A 26,351-nucleotide genomic window follows, 5' to 3' on the forward strand; every position below is an offset into this window, starting at 1 on the left:
AAGTAAGAAAGCTTGGAAAATTATTTCTGTTTTTATTACACACCGCATCATCCCTGTAAGAATTCAGTTTTCTACAAAAAAAGAGTAATTCTATTTGTAAAAAACAATCCTAAGTAACATTTATCTACTTCTATTGTCCCCATCATCTGGATTATAGCTTAAAAGGAAATCCATTTCAGAAGAGCATCAAATTTTGTGAGAACACCCTTCCTCCTTCCTCCTCCCTATGTCCTGAGTTTTCTGCTATAGTTGGATACACTGAATTTACTTTGTAATGCATAGCTGTAGGTCAAGAGCCATCCCCCACAACATGTGTTTCTTTCCCATTGTTAGGATGGGCGCCTCTACCTATCCTCAGCATCACCAAACTGATCATTCAGAAGCTCTGAAGGAGGTGAAAGGGCTGTAACATATTTAATGCTTCGCACTGACTGTCACAGATGTGCTGTTTTAAGAGCTCTTAAATACTGCTCTCAGCACCACCAACTAGTTCCCTGCAGTTGGTTCTGTGCAGCCACTGCTCCCTACCCTGGTACATTAAAAATAACCAAACACCCACATGCAGTGTAGTGCTATTAATTTATCAGTTTTCTACAAATTTCAGGACAAAATACCTTCGTAGTCTGTAAAAAGAAGAGATCAGTGTAAAAAAAAAAAAAAAAAAAAAGTTTGGGAAGGAATTTTGAAGCACGAATTCTCGCTAACAATAAAAAAGATCTCTCACCCCCAAAAGACAGTTGTGGAAATATGTTCAGTGTCATTCCTTTACACAAACTGATTAATCTTCCTTCCCTAATGAGCTCCTTTTAGAGCCTAGGAGTAGCTGATGTGATTTAATTTTCACAAGTGTGACTCAGTGGAAAACTTGGAGCTTTCTTCCAAAATCTCCGACCACAAGGCTGCCCCAGTCAACAGCCACTGTACAACAGCTCTTTGGTCACACTTGCAGGGAAGGTACGGACCATTTGCGAACACATGCTATCAAACACAAAGGACTGCCACAACTGATATTCAAATTCCAGAGGTTCAAAGCAAACATTTGCTCCAGCAGCCTCCCTACAAGCTGAGTGCACCATCTTCCCTCTCCAAAACCCTATACCTGCGTTCCATTTCTAACCTGGAAGCAAACACAGACCACAAAAACAAAGCACGTGCAAAGGAAACGCTGTAACTCCTCGCAAAGATATCGAATCGCCATGCTCACAGGCGATGCTAATTTTCTTAAAACAGCTTGCTTTCCTCAAAATCGCAACCCATAGGAGATCATCCAAAGAAGCAGAGCGTTTCACACCGTGACAGTTCAACATTTTCAAGTTAAAAATCAAGTGAAAAACCGTATCAGCCCGAACGGATGCGAAAAGTACGCATGCACACACAGATGCATACATATACCATGAAACTAGACCTCGGTTAGGATGACTTTTCCTTTTCTTAAACAAAGCCAGAGGCGATTCTCCCAAGTGATGTTGTTACACAGCCAAGGTGTACTTGTAAAAAAAGCCCCTCGTTCGGCCAATTAAAACCCACAGTTATTTGCACCATTCTCAAAACCTTTTGGAGCTGCTCAGAAGGTTTAAGCGCACAACAAGGGCCGCAATGCTGTTCAACAAACTCAGGTGTCCTCAGTAACATTGAACTTATTTACAGTAAAAATAATGCACTTTGCAACTCCTACAAAAGAGCCACGAAACCACGCTGCGCACATAGGGTCTCCTCCCAGGGAGCTTGCAGGTAGCACAGCAAGGTCAGGTTTTAATGTAACAACGTTGGACTACTCCATTCCTGCAACACCCACTCCAGAAAGAGCTCTCCAAAACACAGCCTTCTCATGAACACATCAAGAAAAGCCCCGTGACACACAACAGAATCGCTTTGAACCGAACGAATCTGAGCATTTCGCCCTGTTATCCATGGTTAATTTTTAGACCAGGGCTGATTTGATACCTTTCCATTAAAAAAAAAAACAACCAACGAACCATCCGTCTGCCATAGGCAGAGGCGCTGAGAACCATAGGAAAAGAGAAGCTGTCTCTTTAAAATGCCCTGATCCCACGTGGAACCAACATCAGCAGCACTTTCGCATTAACTTCAACGTGAGGCGAGATGAGGCATCCTCATTTCATATAAACACAACGAGGGGAGCGCAGAACGCCCGCCTGGTGGGACGCAGACAGGTGAAGGGACGTGGCAGGCAGGGCAGCAGGCAGAGCAGGAGGGGTGCCTGCCTGGAGCACGGAGCCTTCCCCGTGGAGCATTACCTCAGCCCCACACCGCTCCGCAGGATCCAGTTTAAAGAGAGGAGGGAGCCACCAGGAAAACTCGAGATTGAAAGGCAACGAAAACGCACTTCATAAACCGGAAAGGTTTACACTTTGCCTCACACATCCTAATTAGATCAGGAAAGTGACACTACAAAGGCACTGCATTCCGGTCCGAAAAAAAAATATAAAAAGGACAGAAAAAGAAGGCAGAGAAAAGAAGAGGTGCTCCCACCTCCAAACCCCCCCCCAAACCCCCGAAAAACATTAAAAAGGGAAGTTATCCAGCAGCACATGCAGCATTTATCTTATCTGGGATCGCTGCGCATTGCCCCAAAGTTGTGCACTTTCTGCACTCCCATCTCCCCCTACCTCTGCCTCCCGAAAGGGATTTTCACATTTCCCCATTGTCGGTGGCGAGTTAGAGGAGGCTTTTGCCTTCCCAAAGAATTCATCAACAAAAAAAAAATAATAAATATTAACTCCTTGCTCCCTGAAACCCGAAAACGGCCTCGGGAAGCCCCGGGTTCTATCCTGTCACCTCGAGGGGGAAAAGGAGGAGCAGCCCCGATTTTTAGGTATTTTTTGGCATTTTTTTCTGATTTTTATTTTGTTATATGCCTCAGTTCTCCCTCCATTTTGGTTGTTTATGATACTGACAACAAGCTGTCCCTGCTCTCTCTCTCTCTCTCTCCGGATCTCTCCTGCTTTCAGTTAGCGATCCCCCTCCCCAGCGCAGCCCGGCTCGGCGCTCCTCGGCTCCGCACTGTGCTCCCAACACACGCCGATGGGGCAGGGGAAGGCTCCCGGGCCACCCGGAGGGGGAGAGCGGGCAAATTCGTTGCTTTACCCCGGAAAAAAACCCCACTTTTGTCCAAAAAGCCGAGGGGAAGGGGGGGCGAGCGCCCCAAAGTCGCTCCGGATCCCCCCCAAAGCGGCGGCCGCCGGGGCCGGGGGACCCCCTCCGGGTAGCCGAGTCCGCGGGGGAAATTTCTGTGCGAAATTCGGCCGCTTTGAGGCGGGGGGCGAATTTATATTAATTTTTTCCCTCATTTTTCGGCACCGCCGCCTCTAATGTCTTCCGCTCCCTCTCGCCGCTCTCGCCGCTGTCACTGCCTTCGCAGCACAGGCTTCGCTCTGGCGAGGAGGGGAGGGGGCGGCCGCGCGGCTCCCGCTCCTACCCCGGCCCCGGCCCCGGCGGGGGTCTGCGCCGGGCACCCCGCGCCCTCCCTCCCTCCCTCCCGCCGGCCCCGGGCAGCGCGCTGCCTCGCCCGCTCTCTCGCGAACCACCAGAGCGCCGCGGGGAGGGAGGGGAGGAGTGGAGGAAACTCCTGAGAGAGGTTTTGCCGAAAATCATCGCTTTCTCCCTCCGAGGGAGGAGGGCGGGGGGCAGCGCTCGCCTCCCCTCCCCTGTTTTTTCCCCCTCCGGGGCGAGGGGGGGGGGGGTCCGGCGCTGGGCGGTGGGGGCTGAGGGCGGCGGGGGGAGAAGGATGGACGCGGGGATGATTAACACCAACTTTTCCTCGCCGCTCGCCTCTCCTCGCTCCTCTCCCCCCTCCTTCTCCTCCTCCCCCTTCATAATTTAAATAACCCTGATATTTCCCTGCTAAACCCCGGCGCCTGCCCCCCAAACCCGCAGCAGACTCACCGCGGGAGCCTCAGCATCCCCTCTGCGCCCCGTTTCCACCCTTTACAGTGTTCTCCGATTTTTCTGTAATTTTTTCCCCATATTTCGGGCTGGACGCGGCGGGCCTGGAAATTGTTTGCTTTCCCGTCCTTCCAGCAGCCATTGTAGTGTATGCGCTGCGGTGCAGCCCAGCCTGCCGCACACGCCGCGCCCACACCGCCCGCCGCCCACACGCACCGCGGGTTGGACGCCTCCCCCCGTCACTCAGCGCCGCGGCCGCGCCCCGCCGCCGGCGCCTGCGGCCCGCGCCGCCCGCCCCGTTGGTGGAAGGAGGCGCCGCTCAAGACCGGGGCGGGCCCGCCGCCGCCGCCATTGGCCGCTCGACCCCGCCACTCAGCGCCGCCGGGGCGTGGGCGGCGGCGGCGCTGGGCCGGGGGGAGCCGCGAGGCCGGGAGCGGGGTAGGCTGCGCCCGTACTTAAGCGCTCTGCCCGAGCCGCTGACGTCTTTCGAATTGGAGACGGGGCTGTCCCCCTCCCGCCTCGGGCTCCCGCGGACGCGGCCGGGGACGGAGGTGAGTGCCGCCGGCGGGCCGGGCGCCCGCCGCCCGTCCTCGGGGGCTCGCTCGTTTCCGCGGGCGACGGCCGAGCGGTGCCGGGGCCGGACGGGCAGCGGCGGGGCCGGGCGCGGCGCTCCGGCGGCAGGTGGGGCTGGGGCTGCCCGCGAGGCGGGGGTAGCGGGGCGCCGCGCTGCGGCCCTGCAGCCCTGCCGCCGTTCGGGCCCCGCCGCCGCCCGCGCCCTCGGCCCTGCGGCTCCCCGTAGCCTCCCGCCCGTTGTTACAGCGGTAAGGGCTGCGGGCTTTGCGTGCGAGCTTCGCTCCGCGGCTGGCGGCTTAACAGCTGCTCTGCGTGCGTTTAAGTAAACAGCGCGGAGCCCGTGGGGAAATACGCCGGTGGGTTATGGGCTGTGACACCCTCAGGGTTGAGGAGCGCCGGCGACAAGTGGCTTTCTGCCTGCCGTGGCTCGTGACTACCGGTGTGCTAGAACGTAAGAGCCCGGCGCAGGAGCTGCTGGCGGTGGCTGTGCTCGGAGCCGCAGCCCGCGTATAGCAGAGGATGGCGGTGTGGGGCGGCTTCCTGCCCGGCTGCCGCTTCGGGCAGAGGCGGCGTTCCGGCGTGACCCGCCTGCCCTTCTCGGCTGAGAGCGCTTTGGAGAGGGGGAGAGGCGTACGTGCGGGGAGCCCGACCTGAGTGCTTGTGAAGTGGGTTACGGTGCGCTCCTCTGCCCCGTGCGGGGATGAACTCCTGCGGCGTGGTCAAATCGAACGTGGTGACAGCGGTCTGGGTAGCGAGCGGTGATGTTGATGTGTCTGGGGCTAACAGTTACTCTTCAGAGGAATTCTAAGCTGAAGTCAGTCTGGCTCCAAACACTTTCGGACGTACTTGCTTTGGTAATGCTCACAGTGGGATGATGCTGCTGTTCTACATGTGTGCAGTTCTATCTCAGTCAGAAGTTTCTCACCCGAATCCTTTTGCATTCACAAAAGTTAGCGTTTGCCTAGCTTGTTAAGGCACCTCAAACCTTGGGCAGTTCTTTAGGGAAAGCTGAAGCTGCTCCTGATGCTGTTTTCTAAAACAGCAACACTGCCATGTGGAGTACAGGAAATAATTCAAGTACCTTGTGAATATAGTTTCACAGGGGATGGAAACCTAAGGCTTGCTCACATGGAATAGTTTCCTTCTTCACCAAGTAAGAACTTTCATCTAAAATACTACATGAGTTCATGAGAGTGTTTGGTTTGTTGGTTTTGTTTTGTGGTGGTTTTTTTTTTTTAATTGATATCAAGCAGAAGTGGATTTTCTCTGTAGACCTGTGCTTCTCAGTCACCAATGTGAACAGAAAGAAGCTTAGGCTCGAACTGCAGTAGCGTCTCTAGGCTAAATAAGGTAGAATAAGGATATCTGTACCTCAGTTTTTTTGCAAAGGTGTTTCTTCCTGTTTTTTCCTTTTGTATTTCTGCTTGCACTGGCTCAAGTAAGCATTTGATCAAGTTAGTTTGTATTTCTGCTTAGAACTGTTCTATCTGGAACAAATACTTGCATAGCCACACTTGTGCTGGAGGCAGTGTGTAGGGAGCAGTAAGGGAAGTGAGGGTCTGCTGCTCTTCTTGATGTCCTCATCTTGGATTACTGTAGGTTATTGGCACTGAAATATCTTCAGCTTACAGTTCCTAGAGCCTGTGTCAAACTAGTGAATGGCTGAAAAATGTGGTTCAAGCTGACCTGTATGGCATAGGGAAATCTGGTCTTCCTTACAATGGAGTAATTTCTTTGGTAATTGTCTGGTGCAGCAGGAGGCTGGGCACTTCTGTGCATGTGGGTATGCGTGATGATCCAGCTAAGGAGCAGGGACAAGTCTGTTCCCCTGCTGTATTTGCTGAGGTTTTTAAAGTGTATTGGTTTGAAGAGTTACCACAAAACTGTTTCTCCCGGAGGTTTGCTTTCTCAGTGTGGTAGTCTAGTAGAAGAGTGACTCCCTTCAGTCATTCTGATGGAACTTACCTAGGTGCAAGCAGCCGTGGTGATAGGCTAAACTTGCCTGAGCTATCTTGTTGGTGCTTTGGAATTTCACAAAAGAACCTTACTTAAAAATACAAACAAAAAAACCTGTAAGAAGAAACCAACCCACAAAACCTCTTTGTGTGCACTACTGAAGTCCTTTTTTAGATGCTGAAGTTCAAACTTAGTTACTCTATCACTGTTAAAAGCTGATACTTAACTCATTTCTTTTCTGTTTCTAGCCAGGGTACGAGTGTCTAGAATGCCCAAGTATGCACAGCAGCTTAGAGATCATGACAGAAATCCTTGCATAGCGGTAAGATCAAATTGGGATTTCTGTTTGTATGTTTCTAGGTGAAAATGCAAAAATAATTCCTCTAGAAATTGCGTTATTGGGAGCACTGCTGCATCAGTAGCTTGCACTGAATATTTCTTAGAGCATGAAAGTGGGAAGGGCTGAAAAACACGCATAGTAAAGTACATATGAAATAAGTCTGTAGTTACTTACAAATGGGAGTAATACAACTTACTGCTTTATTGTTCTGTCCTTAAAACCAGTCTGAAATCCCAGTTAGACAAGCTTGATGGATAATCTTAATATCTTCTATGGGTTATACCATGGATCTCTGTAAACAACTATTTTGTGGACTTTCTTCTTACTATTTAAGGAATACTATGTTTGTTACAACCTCCAAATGAAGTAATGGCTTGAGGATTACTGATTATCTGTTTTGGTAGATGTTCCCTTTGATATAGTTCATTTATCTGAGAAGCTGTCTCCTATCTTTGTAGATACTCTGAGGCTTGTTAGAATTTTTAGACACTGAGTACAGTAACTTCTCTCAGCTCTGAAGCTTGTTTTTCCTATTAAAGGAAACAGATGCCTCTAGAAAATGTATGGATGACAACAACTATAAAAAGGATATGTGTACTGATTATTTTTTGAAGTACAAAAACTGCAGAAAATTTTGGGTAAGCAGGTTTCCTTAAGCACCATAGATTTTTTCTAATTTTTACTCCTTATCTTGTTTTAAGTGTATTTCTGACTGTTTTCTGAACTCTTTGGACTGTAGCGCTTGCTACTGCTGTTCTTATGTTCACATGAAGGTGCTAGATTCCTAAATACTTAGTATGTGCTGGTGGAAGACTTAAACTTACCTGCTGAAATTGAGAGTCAATGTTCTTGCAGTGTATTTCCCTCTAAGTTAGTCAGACATTTTTGTCAGTAAGTTGTTTTAAATGCACGTAAAGAAAGTAAGACAAGTAAAGTAAGTAAAGAAAGAGGTAAGACAAGTTGATATGTTTTTGTTGCTTTGGCTCATCTTTGCTTCAACCTAAGATAACGCTCAGGAAGAGTTCACTGTTTGGTGGTGATTTTTTATTTTTTTTCCTGTATTGTGGTGGGAAAGGATCTTGAGGAACTGGGCACTTCTGTGCACATGGGTATGGGTGATACGATCCCATGCAGTTCAACTGTTCTCTGCTATCTTTGGTCCTTATGCCACTGTAATAGTCTTTCAGTTTATGCCTTTAAATACTTGTATAAACTTCAAAAAAAAAAAAAAACCTGTTTACAGACAGTTGCATAGTCGTCTGTGTCATGGGAATGCTGTAATATGAAGCTGCAAGGTGAGCTGTCAGATAGCTTCAGTTAAATACTAGTACGTTTAGTTGTCAGCTAATCAGATCTAGAGTGTCTGGCTCCTTGTATATAAGTGTAATTCTGTTGAAGGATCTTATTCAGCGGGAGTCAGGGGCAGAGACTTTTGAGAAATCTGTGTTCTCATGCTTGCTTTCTTCTATTTTCAGCATGACATTATGATGCAAAGGAAAAGAAATGGTGTGAAACCGGAGATGCCCTCAGCAGAAGAGAGAAAGAAAATCTTGGAATCAGTAGAGAAGCCATACTGACTACAAACTTGCATTGTTTTACTGTTTTCACTGTACATACGAAGACTTGTCAGCAGCAGGTTGCCCTCTTGTAAACTGGACTTCACTGTTGCCATATCTTGGATTAAAGTAAGCTCCTAAGTTTTGAAGTGTGTGAGCTTTCTAAGATAGGACTAGTTCTATTTGTACTCTTCCTCGCTGGTGTTTGGTGTCTCACTAGAAGACATGGGTACCAACACAGCTTGTCCAGACACCTTGGAAGTAGAAGCTAACATGCTGTGAAGTGCTAAATGCTGTAAAATGCTAAAGGCTCCTGAAATTTGCAATTCTAAGTTCTAACTAGTAAAGGACTAGTATGTGCAAAATCTCTTGTATGTAGCATTCTGACTAATATTCTAAGCTTATCGTGGGTAGTCCGGTTTTCATGAGTTGTTTTCAGTGTCCCTTCTTTAAATAACACTATTCATGAACTAAAATCCCAAATCCAACAAGCCGTCAGTAAGCTTACAGCTCTTCATTGGTGTGAGCAGAAGGTTGCTATAAATCAGATGTGCAGGCTTTGCTTGGTACAAGGTTAGAGAGGTTGGTGAAGATGGAACTGAACTCGTCTCAGCTGAATAGTACCTTTGGTGGATAGTAAATAGATACTTGGCTGTTGGAGGGGGTTGGGGACTTTGTAGGCATGTAAACATGCACTTGGAGTGACATAGCAGGTTTAACTATAGTACATCTATCTAAGACTCTGGACAGCTGAAGCCCGGGGTTTGGAAATGCTTACTCATACAAGACTACAAAGCTCGGTTTGAATAGGCTACTCCAGTCTTAAGTAAGACTGATTCCTTATCTAAACTGGGCAACTACTAAGTGTAATCAGATTGCTGTCTAGAAACACTTGTTTTCTTTACCTTCAGTATTTTCTGATGTCCTGGCTTAAAGAAAAAAAATCGCACCCTGTGGTAAAATGGAAAAACCACTGTCATGAGCTCAAGTTCCATGTGAAAACCTTTTAAGACATACTGCGATTAAGTTGGCAGAACTCTGGCTGACCTCTTGGAGGATGGTGTAAAAGTGTTGTCTCTCTATTTAGACTGTTTTGGAAAGACTTCATAGCTTCCTGTTTTTCCCTCTGTCTGGCTTGTCTCATTGCTTTCCACTCAAGGCCTATTTCCATGTTAGCAGCAGTTTTATGCTATTTTCACCTTCCCCCTTGCCATTTGACCGACTAGTAACTAATGGGATCTACTTTTCCTCCTGTCTTTCTGGCTGCTCTCCTTTTATACCTGAGTTTTTGAAGCGGGTTGATCGTGCCCTTTTTGTTACTGGAAAGAGTGTAACTCTATGCCTCTTGAGTGCGCAGTTCTCTGAGAATAGCTGTCTGGCCTCCAAACCATGTCATAAGTTCTCTTGTGTGTTCCTGGCAAGGGAAGTAGACCTTCTTCAGTGAAGATCATGAGATTCTTTATTTTGGATTATTTTGTCTCTACTTAAAATTCAAACTTTGCTGTCAGTGATTGTGTTTTTATTTGGAGCAGAAGAGAAGCTTCCATACTAGATTTGAAAGCTCTACCTTGCCCACCACTTCTAAATTGTTTCAATACCCTCCTATTTAGGAGTTTTTCCAGTTTGGCACAAATTCCTCTGTTTAATAGTTTGAACATTTTTAGCCTGTTCCAATTCCAACATTTTTCTAGTAACTTTGTTCTTCTCTGCTCTAATGATCTAGTTCTGCAGTGACTTTCTGATACAGCTCTTCTTCCTGAAGATCCTGTGTTCTCCATCTGAGTGGAGAATTCCTTGCTTTTGTTAGTTAGGCTTAATGGTGCTACTTCCTCAGTGGCCATGCCTTTATTTAATCCTGCTCTCTGAGTTTTGGCTAGCTGGCTGTCGTCTTTTATTGCATCTCTAGACTTTTCTAGTCTTGCTGCTTTGCTTGTCTGAGCTCACCTTCTCTCCCACTTGGCACAAGTTTGTCATTTGGCGCCTTTGCTGCATCTTTAGGCATGGTGTCTTTGCTCCTATGGCTTTAGTTACTATTCTAGTGCTTGCTGTTTTCTTCTTGCTGCACTCCGGTTCTGGACTTGCACTTAACTCATGAAAGAAAACAGATTTCAAGTTAAAGCTGTCTCACTTACCCTGAATTTTTCTTTCAGATGTGAGTGTAAGAATAGCCATACTCCTAGTGGGTTTTTGCATTTCCACTTTTTTCCTGCTAATGTTTCCTGGGGAAATTTCTGCTCTTTTCCTTCGCTTAAAGGATGGTTGACATGTGGCAGTTCGAGGTAGCAGCTATACTGTGTCTAAAGAACTAGGACTTGAATTCAGAAAGTTAGAGGAAGAGATGTATTCCCTGCTGGAGCTATTTCACAATGCAAAAATACGGGATTGCGGGGCAAGCTTAAGGCATGTGTAATGCATGAGCAATTCTCTAGTGTTAGGCTTCCTGATCATCAGTGGACATACAAGGTAAGTTCGTTTCAGGCCTTATGGCAAGCCTGACCTTTTTTGATGAAGAAGTGGCAGCAATGTAAGCAGTGACATTAAGATTTCATTCAGGTAACAGTTATCTGTTGTGAGGGATGTTGCTTATTCAGTTGTGTATTGCATGTGCTTTATTAAACTTCTTTTTAGAACAAATCTGGGGAAGCAAGAAGTTCTGTCATAATGTAATCCATTACTGAAGTTTGAGTCTTTTGTTTTCTTCCATTCACTTCAGGTTATTGTTCCTAGTTTCACTTCTGAAGCTGTGGAGCAGTAAATTACGACAGCAAAAACATAAGCTGTTATTTATGGAACAATTTTTTTGGTTAATTTTTGTAGTGTGGTTAACTGTCTTTGGTTGTGAGCCAAAGGTAATGGTCTTTTCTTTGTGTCTGAGAGTGGATACTCTGCACATCAAGCACTGAGGTAAGTTGTAGACTGCCAGGCTTAGTGAGCAGAAATAAATTGGGTTGGACTCCTTGCTTCACTAAAGCAAGCACACAATCTTCTGCACTAACACAGGAACAAAACATAAAGGACCAATGCAGTTCATTTGGGAAGGAGAAGACTTTTTATGGGTTTCGTTTACTAGTTTTAACTCTTAGTGTTTTGTGGTACAAAACTAAATCTGGATTGTGGTGGTGAACTGTTTCATTTTTTTGTTTGACAGCTGGATGGTGCTGTTGTACAACAGAGACTTCATGAAAACAACATTGCTAACCACTGCTGTCTTCCTAGGTTTTTTTGTTTTAAGCCTCTTCCACAGATTTAAAACATGAAATTCATTCAGGAAAAGGGAAGGCTGGATGTTGCCTCTATACTATAAAGAGAAGAGGAAGGTGAGAATCTCGAATGCTGGAGATAGGAAGCTTATGTGTAGCCTGAGAAGCCTTCAAGTATGGTCCTCCAGAGTATCTTTTTTCCACTGAGGTCTCTTGCTCAGAGCTGAGCACTGAACCAGCAGTAGCTCTGGGCTTTCTGCCAGGCCCAGGTGAATGTCCAGATGTGTCTTTCTTTTACTATCTTGTGGTTCCTGTAATCCTACAGTGCAAGACTGCTGTATGCTTTCTGCTCCCATGGTGGGTATGACTTAGTGCTCCTGTAGGTGTTAGTCACTTAGCTCCAGAGTCCTGAAAACCTCTTTGGGTTCAGTAGGTGAAGCTTTGATAGGCAGGTTGTTGCATGTGCTGCAACTCTGGGTGTTCGTGGTGTTCTCTGACTAGTTAAGTATGAAAAGTAATAGATCTGACTACTTCAGATATTTTTTAATTGTTATTGCTACCTATTGGATAGAAAACTGCAGAAGTACTACATTTATATCCACTAAATGCAATGGACTGTTAAAGCTTCAATATGTTTTTATCTGTCTCTATAGATAACTAAGACTCATCAGATTTTGAATAAATTCTCTCTCCATCCTTTAGGGTTCTGTCTTGGTGCCTTCTTTGTCCAAATCCTTTTGTGAGCAACTGCTGTTCTAACACCTTCAATACAGGTGAAGTCTTTAAAACACCTGTTTTTTTTTTTTTTTTAAGTTTTTTAAATCACACGATTACTTCCCACTTGATACTTGATGCTGAACTAAATGCAGCTAACCTAAAACTCTTAAAATTAGCCTGCCTTCCCCTTTAGCATCTCATTGAATAATGTCAGCCTTTTTCCTTGCACTAGTGCAAATCCTGCCCTTAGACTCCCATTTTTCTATGACTTCAGTTCTTGGATTTTTCCTCAGGTACAATATTATTTCATCTCCTAACTTATATCTTGCTTTCTTGCTTTTTATTACTTGATTTGCTGCTTAGCTTGTCTTGTAACTTCAGGATCAACATCTGTGTACGTGGTGTTGAGTTTGTTGTGGAGGTATCATTCTATGGCAGTTTCTTCCTTGACTGCCTTTTGCCAGTCTTCGCTTTCACAACTGATTTCTGTTAACTCTGCCTGGAACATCTTTCCTGCTTATCTGTTTCTTACAAAACTAGCTTCCCCTTCAGTCCCAAAACATGCTTCCATAACTTGCATCCAGGGATTAAAAAGAAAGTCTTCCTCCAGCAGCAGACTCCAAGATGGGATGTCTATCTATATGAAATGCTAACTGAACAGCTTTTTAGTTAGCAGTGAAAATGTCAGGTTTTTTAGAAGTTCTGGTAGCTCTTCAAGTGCTTTTTGAGTCTAATTTGTTTTATGGTGGTGCGTTGTTTAATTTGGGCTGTCAGCTCCTTCTGCAGCAGTCTGTAGAATGCTGCACGCAGCTGTGGCACTGCAGAAACAAATAATACTGAAACTTCTGAGGCTGAGAACCACAACAGATACTTGTGTCTTTCAGATCCTGAAGTAACACAGTGGCTGACCTAGTTGTTATTAACAGTTCCTTCCCTAGAAAATGTCTTCTGAAGGGATGTGAGGTCATTCGGTCATAGAAACATAGACTATCCTGAACTGAGAGGGACTCGCAAGGGTCATAGAGTCGGAACACTTTCTCCTTATGCTGTCTGTGGGAGTCATTGCAATTTATTATACATTATTTTACAAAACCAAAGAAGTTGGAGTAGCGTGAGTCTTCCATAAATAAGATGGGTTTCTTTTGGTCGTGGTTTTTAGAGTGAATAAAATATTCGTAGTCACTGGAGTTAGGCATACAGCTATTGTTTTCTAAAAACATCCTTTTAAAAATTAATTTTTAGAATTGTTTTCTTTATTTCTTTATATACAGTTTTCCACTTCTGCCAAGTTGACTTCCAATTTACTGCTAGGTCATTACTGCCTGTAAAAGATTACTTGTATTCGCAGTGCCTATTTCAGGGCTGGGTGAGGTATGTCGTGTACAATTTGAGCAGATTCCATCTGAAGCCCCAATCCTAATCCATTTAATCTATTTCAGGAATTCTACAATCTGCTATTTACTTGAAACTCAGACCTACTTGGTGAATTAGATTTTGCCATTGCTTTGCACATTGAAGTGCTGCTACCCTTGGACTACTGCTTTCCTTACTTAGATAAGCAGCTGTACACTGGAAACATTTCCTGACAGTTAAGTGCATTGGCAGCTTGCAGACTTGAAACAAGAATGAAAATCTCTAATTGCTCAATATTTGATACTTTTCAAGTAATTAGTCTTGGTTTCAGTATGAAAAACATGTTGCCTCCTTTTATTTCATTTGAGTTAGTTCAATGCATACAAGCTATGGTCCACCTCCTGAAGCTACTACTAAAACAAATGCTTTCAGTTGATGACAAATTTGTGTTTTATCTGTAAAATGTTTTTACCATTTTATGAGCACTACCACAGTTCCTTCTCTTTTAGAAGAAATGACATTACACAGTAAAAAAAAAAACTTTTAGTGAAGAGACTCTTGTTTCTAGCAGCCTCAGTGGCACAGAAATATCTGCATCTTTTACTACCTATGTTTTGTATCTCAACACTTAATATTTTTAACTTACACCTTCTCCACTATATTTCGTATTTTTTTTTTTCTTGAAGACTTTTCAATTCCACCTTTATTTTTGGAGAGTGCTGTTAAATTCCTGTACTTCAGTACCTTCAAGGATGATGATGGTATTCTATTTTCTTAATGCTTCGTGTAGCACTTCCTTGGCACAATATCTTGCTCCGTGTGCCAGGGAATATTGATGTCATCCATTGTCCTGTAAAATAAGATTAATGGCTCTCAATTATTGCAAAACACAATTCTGTGCATGCTATGGATCAGCAGTTTAAACTAGAAAGTAGGCAACCAATCAATAACAAAATTCAATGCTCTATTTATTCTTACTAGAAGTGAAGAATACAAAAACATTTTAACTGCTTTTCAGTAGAAGCAGTTAAACATCACCCAACATTCATGTTCAAGAAATGAAAGCCCTCCGAACTATGTAGTTCAGAACCTTGTGGGTCAAGGATCAGATTTTTGTTGCACATACTTAAAATTGAACTATTGTCTATCAAATATCAGTGTTACATGTGCAGATAACTGTAAGCCATGTTACATCAGTGAGATGTAAATTGAAAACATAATTACGCTTCAGAGTTCCAAAATAGATCATAATTTCAAAGTAAATAAGCAGGTCCTTAATGACAAACAAGAAAGCTTATGCTCAAGATAGAGAAGAAATACTAAATGTCCTGAAAGGAAATAACACTTGTAAGATGATATTAGACTAATAGTAGAAATAGGTCGATATCTCAAGCTTATGAATGATCATAAGCCTGTGAAAGAATTCCTTGCAGTGTGGACTACTGAGCAGCTCTCGGCTGTGTGTAACTGCTTAAGTGATGGACAAGGCTGCACATGAGAACTTGGGTGGCAGGAACTCTGCTATCTTCTGCTGATTTAGATCATGGAATTATACAATTGTTTGAGTTGGAAGGGATCTCTAAAGGTCATCTGGTCAACTCCCTTGCAGTGAGTAGGGACACCTACACTGCATCAGGTTGCTCAGATCCCAATCCAGCCTAACCTTGCATGTCCCCAGGGATGGGGCTTCTGCTGCCTCGCTGGGCAACCTGTGCCAGTGGAGTGGAATTGAACCAAGTTGCTGCACTGGAGTATTCTAGTAACACAGTGTTTGCTTCAATGCATGGAAAGTAGTGAAGGGGTAAAGGGGCAGACCTTTAGGTAGTGTGCTTTGTGAAATTGCCATTTCCTGCTGTGTCAGCCTTCAGTACTTCAGCTCTAAGTTTCCTGGTGGCTGATGGGTTCAAACAGACTCTACTGGCTCCAAAAAATGCTGTGTTTTAGTTCTCTTCTACTTGATAGGCAAAAGCAGCTCCTTCGGTAGATTCAAGATGATGGTTAGTGTACGATTCTGGGCTGGCTACTCCTGTGCAGAATGGAAGTGTTTTGACTCTTTAAATTTAGACTGTAGATTCCTAAGGGCATGCATGCTTATTGGTTATCTGTAGACAGCTGGAGCCTGTGAGTGCCCAATGCTTTGAATCATAATCATTAAGGTTGGAAAAGACATCCAAGGTCATCTAGTCCAACCATCAACTCACTGCTGATACCATGCCCACTAACCATATCCTTCAGTGTTACATCTATGCACTTCTTGAAAGCCTCCAGCAATAGTGACTCGTCCTGCATCCTTGGGCAGCCCATTCCAGTGCCTTACCACTCATTTGATGAGAATTTGAGGAGAATTTTTTCCTAATATCTGAAGCATCAGAAGTGCCCAGAGGATGATGTTGCACTGCATCCTTTCATACTGGCAGTGCAAATGGGATGAGTGTTTACAGAGTAAGCTTGTCGCTGGTCCAGTCCAGGGAAATGCCTATGAGGTCTGCTGATGTGGGAATGAGAGGGAGGACATTAATTTCCTTCTTTCAGGGTATTAGGTGATGCCAGAATCTGCAGTGATGGCCTTCAGCAGCTGTCTCTCAACCCCTCGTTGCTGCCAGTCAGTTAGTCGCTGTTCATCTACCCATACACTAGAAGTATTTTTCAGCTTTCTGCCCCCTAAATTTTAATGCTCAAAACCCTGAGAATCAAATATGTTAATAAATACCTTAACACCTCAGCTCTTTTAGGGCTTCTGTGGGACGAGGAGTTCACAATGTGCTCCTTTGATCTGTTGTGGGGGGGAAATCCCCAGCCAGGAGCTAGTGGGGCATCAGTATCTCTCTGTCTTCCCTAATTGGCAGCCACAGGAGATCAGGCTCCTGGACAAGCTGTTGTGAAGCCAGCTGTGGGTATCCGCAGGTGATCCCTGTTTTGGGCACAGCAATTCTCTTTGACCTAAATGGTACAGGTTTGTGCTGGTCTGGAAATGCAGGCTGGTTGTTCCCATGTGCTGGTGAGGGCACTTTCTGCTAGTCTTATATGGAGTGGCTGAGGGAGCTGGGATTGTTCAGTCTGGAGAAGAGGAGGCTCGTTGCACTCTACAACTTCCTGAAGGGAGGTTGTGATGAAGAGGGGTTTGGCCTCTTCTCCCAGCCAACGAACAGGACTTGAGGAAATGGCCACAAGTTGTACCAGAGGAGGTTTAGGTTAGACGTGAGGAAGAACTTTTTCTCTCAGAGAGTGGTCAGGCACTGGAATGGCCTGCCCAGGGAGGTGGTGGAGTCGCTGTCCCTGGCAGTGTTCAAGAGACACCTGGATGTGGAGCTGTGAGATATGGCTTAGTGCTTGTGGTAGCAGTGGTAATGGGAGGACAGTTGGACTAGATGGTCTTGTAGGTCCTTTCCAACCTTGTGATTCTATGAACTTGGCATATGTATATGGTGGCAAGCAGACATTGCTTTCTAAAATCAGAGTAATTTGCTAACTGAAAATGTTACAATGTCTTCATTTATGGTTTTCTTTGCAATCCTCTATTAGGTATAGATAAGGTGTTCACTTGCAGGGAGAATTTTATGCATATGTATTTCCTTGTGATATATCTGCAGCTCAGCATTCACATTGCTGGGAGAGAGGAACAGAACCTGCTGTTCAGTCAGGGATTGATGCTTCTGACGTAGGCAGCTTGCAGGTGTTCTTCTGTGAGCCTTTAGAAGGATGCTCAACATGTGGTATTGCAAGAACAGTTTCAGCAAACTTCAGGTAAGCGAATTGACCTAATTTAATAAAGCACTCTTCATCAAGTGAGATGGAGCCAAATCAAATGCTTTGCCAAGAAGTGTATTTTTATTAGCGTGGTACAATTGGTTACTTATTGAGTGACCTGTGTTCACACTGTGTGCTGGGGGCAGGAGCAGAGCTGTGGCCTTGGGGTTTCCCACCCAGAGAGGATATGTTGGGGAGGGATGGGGGGGTGGCTCCAGGCTTCCTGCACTGGGCTTTGTGTGGAATTGGGCATTTCAAAATAAATTAAAATGCTACCTCACTGTTCTTTAAATTGTGTTTGTATTTTAATTTTCATTTCTTCTAGCAGCATTACCGCTATTGTATCCCAACAGAGACATCTCAATCATCATATCTGTAATGGATTTATTGGAAGGCATCTCTGTTCTTGTAATCTATTCTAATGTATTGTGCTAGCAGACTAGATCATCTTTAGAGGTCTTTTCCAGCCTTGATGATTCTGCCTCTAATGGTCAGCTTTGCCATTAAGTGAAAACGTCCACCTCTGGCCCTCCAGCACAGCTGCAGTACTTCTTGATTCAGAAGAGATACTAATAGGAAACCAAAGTAGTAACTTTCTATTCCTGACAGGCAGCTTACATAATGGGTACTCTTCTTCCTCAGGTACTATAAAAACCAGACCCTCAAGACGCTTATTTGTCAGTGTTCAGTGAATGCATATGATTGTGTGCTGGTTTCCTCTCTGTCAAGGCAATCACATTTCAGTTCTCAAGATGAAGCATTTTTTCCCCTCTTCTTTGAGACCTGTTTAAACTATTTGGATGGTTATTAAGCTTAGTATCATTTATAAGGATAATTCAAGCCAACAGGATACTGAATGGAAAAATAGAATAGCTTGAGAGTATTTGCAGACTTTACAATGGTATATCTTATTTTAAAATTTTGTTTTTATTAAATATTATCTTAAAAAAAAAAAATCTTCCAGAAAACAATGTTATTGCCACTCTAAAATCAGAATTCTTTAGTTTATTTAAAAAAAAAAAAAAGCATATCTAGGCCAAAGCTCCTTCACTTTTTTGAATAACACAACTTCTCTTGCTCTTAAGGTATTAGAGCTCCCAAGTCTGCAGATGGAGACTTGTCACAGTGTCTCAGTCACAGCTGTTGCATGTGGACAGGGAAGGTGCAGGCTGTGCCCTGTTCTTTGTAGGCCTGGAGCATCCCCAGTGCTGCCACTGATTTTTGAATTTGTAGCTCCAGGCACACGTGCTGCACTTCAGATTAGGTTCTCAGAATGGAAAGCTGTGCTCTTAGGCAATTGTTTCTTTCCTATGAGTGTTGGGCTCTTAGCGTATCTCAGGCTGTGGTTGTAGTATGGAGATGCACAGCTGTTTGATCTCTCATATCCTTATATTCACCTGTTGATATCACACTCCTGATGTTTATATGCTTTCATGTAGCTTCCTCCAGAACCTGCATCACATACTCAGTTCCCAGCTCTTCCTCCTGTCTAGGGAAGCAGAGGCAAAAAGGAACGACTGTGGGACTATCTTGCCTCCATTCAGGCACCCTTACAGAACCCTGGAGCCTCATTCTCATCAATTCCCTTGTTCTGAGGATGAACTGCAGTCTGTCTTTCCTTTGAGAAAAGAAACTTGTCCACTTGCTCACCCCAGTCCTTATGGCAGAAATTCAGCTCAGCCCCATGTCAGGGTGGAACTGCAATGGATGGTCCCTTACAGTGGAAACAATAGATCAAAGTGATTTTTCAAGACATGTTTTGACTGTAACCAAGTGTTCTAAAGTGTTACGTTGTGAATTTGGCTTTCTTGCACTGTGGGTTAATGAATAATCCGCTATGTACATTCATCTTGCAGCATTTTGTATTTGATTATTGGTTGTACTGCAAGGAAAGGAACTTACTTTTACATTAGTTGATAATGATATATACATTTAAATATATATAAAATTGCAGCTGAGATCTGGAACCAAAGTGTTGTACTGAGAGCTAAATTAGACAGCTGAGCTATTGAACAGCTTCCTGTTGCCAAATTGTAGAGATCCTGCCCCCTTCACCAATCCTTTTGCCTTTGTATAGACGCACCTTCAGGCATATGCTGCTTCTCACACTTGTGGGCTCCTTCACTTGATTAGAACGGCTAACCCTGCAGCTTAAGACGACCAGTTCTAGTAGGGTTAATGCTGGTTTTATGTAATTTTGCACTTAAAGTGATTGTGCAAGTGCTGGAACACGTGAGCTGCAGGCACCGCACAGTGTCTGCTTGCAGTGGATCATCTGTGTTTGTTGCCCTTCTATTACAAACTCTTGCGCCAAGAGACCTCCCAAACAAGCTTGGATTATCACCAGCAAAATTGATGAGTCAAGACTGCAACAGCTCATATCCTTTGTGGCTCACCAAAAAGCCCTCTCACACCAAAAGACTCCAACTGCATGACACTGGGTTCCATTCCAGTTTTCCCATCTAATTGTTTGACATCTTACCAACAATAGTCTGGAAAAAAAGAAAAAAAAACCTGAGAAACCAATCTTATGAGTATTGCTTCCTGTTTTCTGAAGCTGAATGCTGAACAACAGTTTGTGTAATGATGATGAACTGTTAAATATAATTAAGTCTTATTCCCTATAGTCCTTGTAATAAAAATTGTAAACAATATTTTGCAAATAAAGCTGCAGGCCCACAGGCTGTCACTTCCAGATGGCATGAATTAGCAGAGGAAGATTTGTTGTGCTTCCTTTCCCCAGCAATCCACCCCTCCCCTGGTTTGGGATGTGCTAGCCCTGGCCAGGGATGACTCAGCTGCTGGTTAATCACCTGCTGAAGTGCTAAAAGTGATAGATTGGCTCTGCTTCTTCAAGCAATGGTGAGTTGTCAAGGCTGACCAGCAAGAAAATGTTCTGCAGCTAGGAGAATTCCCCTCCCATCCTATTTAGAGTCATTGCAATTCAGGCTTGCTGCTTTCATCTGCACAGATTTTGCTGTGACTTCAACCATCTGTTTTGAGATCTTGTTTAATAAATGGTTCCTTGTGCCAAGTTGCCCATACAGGGGACTTCTCACTGGCATGTCTAGAAAAATACTGCTCAAGGATGTTTCACTGTTTTCCAGTTGGTAACATGGAAAGTAATAGAATATTTCTAACCCGAGAGACTGTCTTCCAGAAGAGGTCACATCTAGAAGAGTGTTCTGTAATCTTGAAGTTTCAAATGGCTGTTTTCCAGGTTGCTGATAGTAGAGAAAGAGAGGAGAAAAACAACTACAAGCCATATGGAAAACCTTACCAACCTCTGCTTCTCATAAGGACTGCACATGTCCAATCAGCTGTCAGAAAAAGAGCATAGAGAACCCATTGCCGTGATGTGACAAGTCTTAGTGTCCTTTGTAAACAGACTTTGTGAGAGATTGAGAGATACAAACCAGCCCCAGTTTACCACAGTAGTTTTAACTAATGCAGTCCAAGTGCCTCTTAGACTCTTCCTTTCAGTGTTGATACCTTCTTTGTCCAGATGCCAGAAGAAAAGTGTAAGCCTGTTCTCAGCAGCATTATCAGCAGCTGCCCTGCTGACAAGCAAGCAAACACTGAGAAAAGATCATCTCCGAGTCAGTGTTGTGAATTTTGACAATATACAGTATGTGTTTCCTTCTCCACCTGCTGTGGTGCAGATCTGTACTGCTTAGCCCAACCAGTGATGGTTCCCTCACTACCTGAAGAAAATATCATCGCGATTACCCTCAGTGGATCGCTCTCAAGAGGACAGAATCTACTACATGCAGAGGGAAAAGCTAAGCTTTATCTACATTTGCAAATACTTTTTGCTGGATGTTGTTTACTTTGGCCTCTGTTATATAGTTTAGTATATTCTGGGGGACTGGCTCCATCCTCAAGCGAAGCCCATTTTCAGCTCTCCTCACTCCCACATGGGTAGCAGCAGCAGTATCTCAGCCTCTCTTCACCCTTACCCAATAGATTTTTCTCATCTTCACTGCTGGTGTCTTCTGAGACAAAATCCTCCAGCAAGCCCCTGGCTGCACTTTGCTGGCTAAACTCTCAGTCCTGGAGGGCAGAGAAAAACAATGCCAAAAAGGATTATTCAAAGTTATGGGACTGTGTAACTTCTCATTGTAGCGATGCTATTGCAGCAAAGGTTCTTCACCTGGCAGGATCAATCCAAACAAACAAGTGCACAATTCTCTCTGTTCTTGTTTTTAGAAGAAGTGTGATTGTTATTAACATTTTTGTGTAGGAAGGTCCAAGGACATGGCACAATTCCAAGCCAGGTTTGCTCATCTAACCATGCTTGCTGTCTCTCATAAGCCTTCAAAGTCATCTTTTGATAAGCATGTTGTTTGCAGAACAGATCTGAGATTTATTCAAAGACATTCTTTCGCATATTTTTCCTTGAACATCCCACGTCCTCAACATTAAACTGTATTTGTCTGCTTTAGTAGACATTGGACTTGATGATTCTTGGAATTCTTACCTGCAGAGGTAATATTCAGAATGTCACCACATGCAAAACACAGATATCCAGATACATGTAGAAAAAAGCAAGGGCACAGTGTATGTCTCTAAGTGGTACATAATCCTGTATACTTGAAGTCTCTCAGTGGGAAGCCACTGCTGAGTTGTGATCTTTATTGGATCACAGCAGATACAAATTGTAAGAGCCAAACAAGTATTATCAACACTGTACTGACTGTGACTATGATTTGCCTTTTTTATTATTATTTCTACCTCAAATTCATTTTCAAACCATCAGTCACGAGTGCCAGAAGTCTCCAGACTGATGAAGTTAACCATTTAGCATTCTATTAACTTCATCTTAAAATTAGGCACAATATACATGAATGTAGACTTACAAGTTTTTGTTTCCTTTAAGAAAATTTATTTTCTGGAACGATTTTATTCTTTATGGGAATTTAAAAATCAATTCATTTTGCTAATCTTCTTTAAAATATCTAAGCTAACAGCAGTCGATTTATAGCAATTCTTTTCTCTATGCAGACAAAACACAAAGGTTGTTAATATTTTCCAGCCAAGTTTCCTTGTATTCCAACTTGGGAGTGGTAACAGGAGGAGAGCCAAGGAATTTCCAGAAATCTTGAAGTGCTAGTAAGTCATTACTGACACAGTGCCATGAACAGTTGGTTGAAGGAACTTATATGTAGGATAAAGAAAGTTAGATGCGGGGTAAAGTAAGAGGATAACTCTGCCTCTGATTAGCAGTTGTTATCAATGCATCCCACCAGAAGTAAAAGCTTTCCTACCCAGGGGGGAAAGAAAGGCAGCTAATTCCACGGTTACAAACAAACTTAACCTTTCAGCGTTCTCTGCCCTCAAATTGTCTCTGCAAGGAATAATTTAAGGTACTGCCCCTTCTGAGTCTCTTTGCCACCTCAAGTCATTGGTTTAGGTTACATTTGTTTTACAATTTAGTGATTGTAGTTTTATTGGTGTGAAAATGTTATCTAAAAATATTTGTAGATGTTTACCATCTAGAAACTGGTCCTGTGGTGAAGGGTAACTTATAAAGCAGATTACACGGAAAGCATGTATATGAAGCCCTGGTGGCTGCAGATCTTCTTCAGTCAGTCCAGTCAGAAGCTCTAATGGTTCACACTTGGGAATGTAAGTGTGGGATTCTTCAGGATCATTTCCTGGATTTCAAAGTGGCTGAATCAGATACTTCAAAGTTGTGAAGAAAGCTCATATGTGGTTGATAAAAGCATGGCTCATTGTTCTGTTACATCTCCTTCAAAATCCTCAGCCAAGGAATGGTGTGATTCCTGAACACCTCTCCTTGCTTGTTCCCTTGATCTACGTGTAATTCTAGTGCTCCTTTTTGTATTAAGAGAACACTATCAAAAGGAGGAAAATACAGAGGTCCATCTAAGGTGGAGAACGTGTAAATATTCATGGTAAAGCTTGTGATTTTATCTTCTGGAATACAGTAGAAGTGTGCATACAAGAAAGCATGGGACAGGACTGTTGCTGCAGATGGTGCAGCTTCTACACACAAGCTCTACTTGCTTCAAGTATTCGTTTCACACTCCCACTTGTATTACACACCACAAGTATTACAATGTACTTGCACTACAGTGTGTAATATTTGTGCTACATTCACTCTCTGTATTACAGAACAACATACTCATGTGGCAACTGTCTCTATCTTCAGAGATGTAAGCCATACTAAAAACACAGGACATCACAATTTCCAGTCAGCTACGTAAATCTTGCTCTTTTTTTTTTTTCCAAACAAGTGCTTATCTTAATTGTTTAAGGAAGAATTTACTAATAAATCTACAGATAAATCACACCTGAGTATGAATTAACACTCAAGCATATCATACAAACCAACTTTTTTTTCCCCACGACTTGCAGATGCTATTCTTGTCACTACAGAATCACATGAATAACCTTGTATCAGATGCAGGTAATCTTAGCCTTAAGTTCAAGTGTAATCATATTCACATATACGTGGAGCAAATCCTTAACTGTACAGCGTTATCTATACCAAAGAAGTACAAGTACAGCTTAGAAAAACTTCAGGCTGAAAAACAGTGCATTACCTGAAGCTCAGTGTGTTTTTTTAGTACTTATAATTTCTTGTGTGTGTGAAATTAACTTGGCGTTCATTTTTTAGGGAGTTGTAACACAGAAGATTTCAATTTGGTGCCTTACTCTCATCCTGTTACAGGCTGACTCGATGCCAGAGCAGAGAAATCACATTATATCCTGAAGGAAATAATTCAAGCACCTCACCTGGCAATTCTGCTGAGATTTGTTCCTTCTGGATACGCAGCCTTTACTTGGAACTGTCGGCTCTCACCCAAATTGCTAGTTAGGAGCTTCCCAAAACACAGGTATGCTGTTTTACAATAACTGTAGCATAACTGGAATCAGATGTGCAATTTAACTGTACATGATGCATTGCCTCAGGGACAACCATTAACATGCCAGAAATATACAGACAGATCAGTAAGTAATGCAAAGAGTATTTGTTAAAATTAATCTAGGGAAGACCCACCTTGTTAGCTCTCCACCAGGATTTCCCACTTCCAGGCAGTACTCTTCGAAGACTGGACACATAACAGATGCCTCAGCTATCACATCTCACCATGTTAATTTCTGAGCAAGCTTCTTTTAGTTTGCACTTAATGCAAACTCACCCTAATGGAGTTGCACCGTCACCAAGGTTTCACCACCCATATAACAGCGCTGACAAAGTGCCAACAGACAAAATTTGCTCTGCAAGAACCTTGGTTGTTGCTGCTAGCTGTATCTGCTGACAGTGGTCTCCTGTCCTACCTTGCAGCAGGACAATAGACGTGGCTGTCTTCCAAAGATCAACTGCCAGAAGCTACCAGAAAAAAGGTACCTGCTTGGTTCCTTCCTAAAATGAGAACAGACTGTGAAGACCAGCTTCCAAACAGCTGTGTATTGCTCTTGGAAATGATTACCAAATTTACAAAATAAGTAATAACACAGCCTATATTCTCAGCTGTTAGCTTTTTGTTTTATTTTCTCCTCAGTCTCATTCACAGGATCAAGTCAGCACCAACGAAAATGGTGTTCTCCATGCTTTGGAGCATTAGTGAATAGTAGGATCTTTTCTACCACAGGAATATGAACTTGCACATGGGAAAGTAACAGCAGGCAACACAACACCACATCCTGAACTGTCTTTGAGTCATTATATCAATGACTGTCAAGCCAACTATGCCATCCCAGTCAACTTTGTTCTAATGCAGTGACTGGGTTCCAGCATTAAGAGTTTCAAACAGTAGTCATAGAAACAGTGAACTCTTTGTGGAAGTTGCCTGGTGATCAACAGGCAGCTCTATGCTGTTGTCAGCTATGACACTGTCACAACTAAGATGCTTTTCCATTTTGTGTTCCACCTTCTTGCTTGGGTCTCACAGAGATCTTTCTGTGAGAAATTTCCTTGCTGGGTGCAGGAGGAAAGAGCACTTCTTGGCATCATGAACTTGCTGGAAGAGAACCATCTGTGATCTTAAGTTCATATGGTAGCTGAAGACCCAAGCACATACCTCATACCTACTCCTGAACATGGAAAAAGTCTCTCTTGACCACCAAGACACATCTTTACATACCTGTCATGCTATTTTATTAGATGTGCTTGGTATTTATGGAGGTCAAATCACCAACAGGACAGGGTGTTATCTTCCAGTCACACAAAGCAACCATCACACCTGTGCTAGTACTCTAAACACTTGAGCAATAAAGATCCTGTGTTGTTTTGCAATAAAGCTTGTTTACTTCTTGCTACTGTTCAAGCCTATGATGATGAAAGTCTCTTTTCAGAAATGTAACAGGTGAACTCCAGCTGCCTAGATCACTATGACAACATTCATTTCTTCCAGCTGCACAAACAGGTAATAGGGCCATCGTTTTCTATTTTAAAACAGATAAGGAACTTAGTTTTATGTCAGCAAGCAGACTGAACTGATTTGTCAGAACCCCATCTCTAAAATGCGAACCTAGAGTATGAGATGGCTTGAAAGCAGTTTACACCTACATCTACATATCAAGGACGCTGTCTCAGTCTATTTGCTCTCAGGAATAATCCTGCTTAAAGAAATTGCTTGTTAAAGAGACCAAGAACAGAAAAAAGAGAAGAAACACTCAAAAATGCATTTTTTTTGGTAGCTAAATTAACATTAATTACTATCATGCAGCTGAAGTAGTTTCAATTTCTGGACATGAATCTTGCTTATGTGATCAATACAATTTTTACTACCGCCTCAGCTCCACTCCAGATGGCTCTTCCCTTCAGAATTTTTAAATAGCTATACCAGACTTTTCTTAATGGCATTCAGTGAAAGGACAAGAAGTAATGGACAAAAACTGAAGAAAAAAACAAACAAAAAAAAAACACACATTCCACATAAGCTTTTTTTTTTTTTTTTTAAAAAAAAAAACTGTGTGTAGTCACACATACTGAAACAGGCCATCCCACAGTGGTTGTAAAGTCTATTGGAG

At 43.3% G+C, this 26,351-nt stretch overlaps 2 protein-coding genes across 16 annotated transcripts in view; one reads left to right on the plus strand and one right to left on the minus strand.

The window, feature by feature from the left end:
• The window catches only part of PLAG1 (PLAG1 zinc finger), a 55,947-nt gene extending 51,798 nt beyond the window's left edge, over positions 1-4,149 (minus strand). For 7 of the 9 annotated variants that reach the window (XR_014882511.1, XM_085221142.1, XM_085221143.1 and 4 more), the window contains exon 1: positions 3,907-4,149. The gene's annotated coding sequence lies outside the window, so the exon portion shown is untranslated. The remainder of the gene's footprint in view (positions 1-3,906) is intronic. The other 2 variants (XM_085221145.1, XM_085221144.1) reach the window with 1 other exon arrangement.
• A 47-nt stretch (positions 4,150-4,196) lies between these two features.
• Positions 4,197-25,645, plus strand: CHCHD7 (coiled-coil-helix-coiled-coil-helix domain containing 7). 7 transcript variants are annotated; one of them, XR_014882514.1, is made up of 9 exons: positions 4,197-4,457; positions 6,684-6,757; positions 7,315-7,413; positions 8,251-8,460; positions 12,234-12,304; positions 17,192-17,345; positions 22,353-22,460; positions 24,046-24,211; positions 24,664-25,645. XR_014882514.1 is itself a non-coding variant. In XM_085221147.1 (4 exons), exons 2-4 carry the CDS (start codon positions 6,704-6,706, stop codon positions 8,350-8,352), a joined length of 255 nt encoding a protein of 84 aa, XP_085077273.1. In that variant the 5' UTR covers positions 4,198-4,457; positions 6,684-6,703; the 3' UTR covers positions 8,353-8,480. The 7 variants fall into 7 exon arrangements, 1 of the variants encoding a protein (XP_085077273.1); XR_014882513.1 differs by lacking the exon at positions 12,234-12,304; XR_014882515.1 differs by lacking the exons at positions 12,234-12,304; positions 17,192-17,345.
• The last annotated feature ends 706 nt before the right edge of the window (positions 25,646-26,351 follow it).

The sequence above is a fragment of the Meleagris gallopavo genome, chromosome 3 (genome assembly GCF_905368555.1).
Source record: "Meleagris gallopavo chromosome 3, MGAL_WU_HG_1.1, whole genome shotgun sequence".
Taxonomy (NCBI): domain Eukaryota; kingdom Metazoa; phylum Chordata; class Aves; order Galliformes; family Phasianidae; genus Meleagris; species Meleagris gallopavo.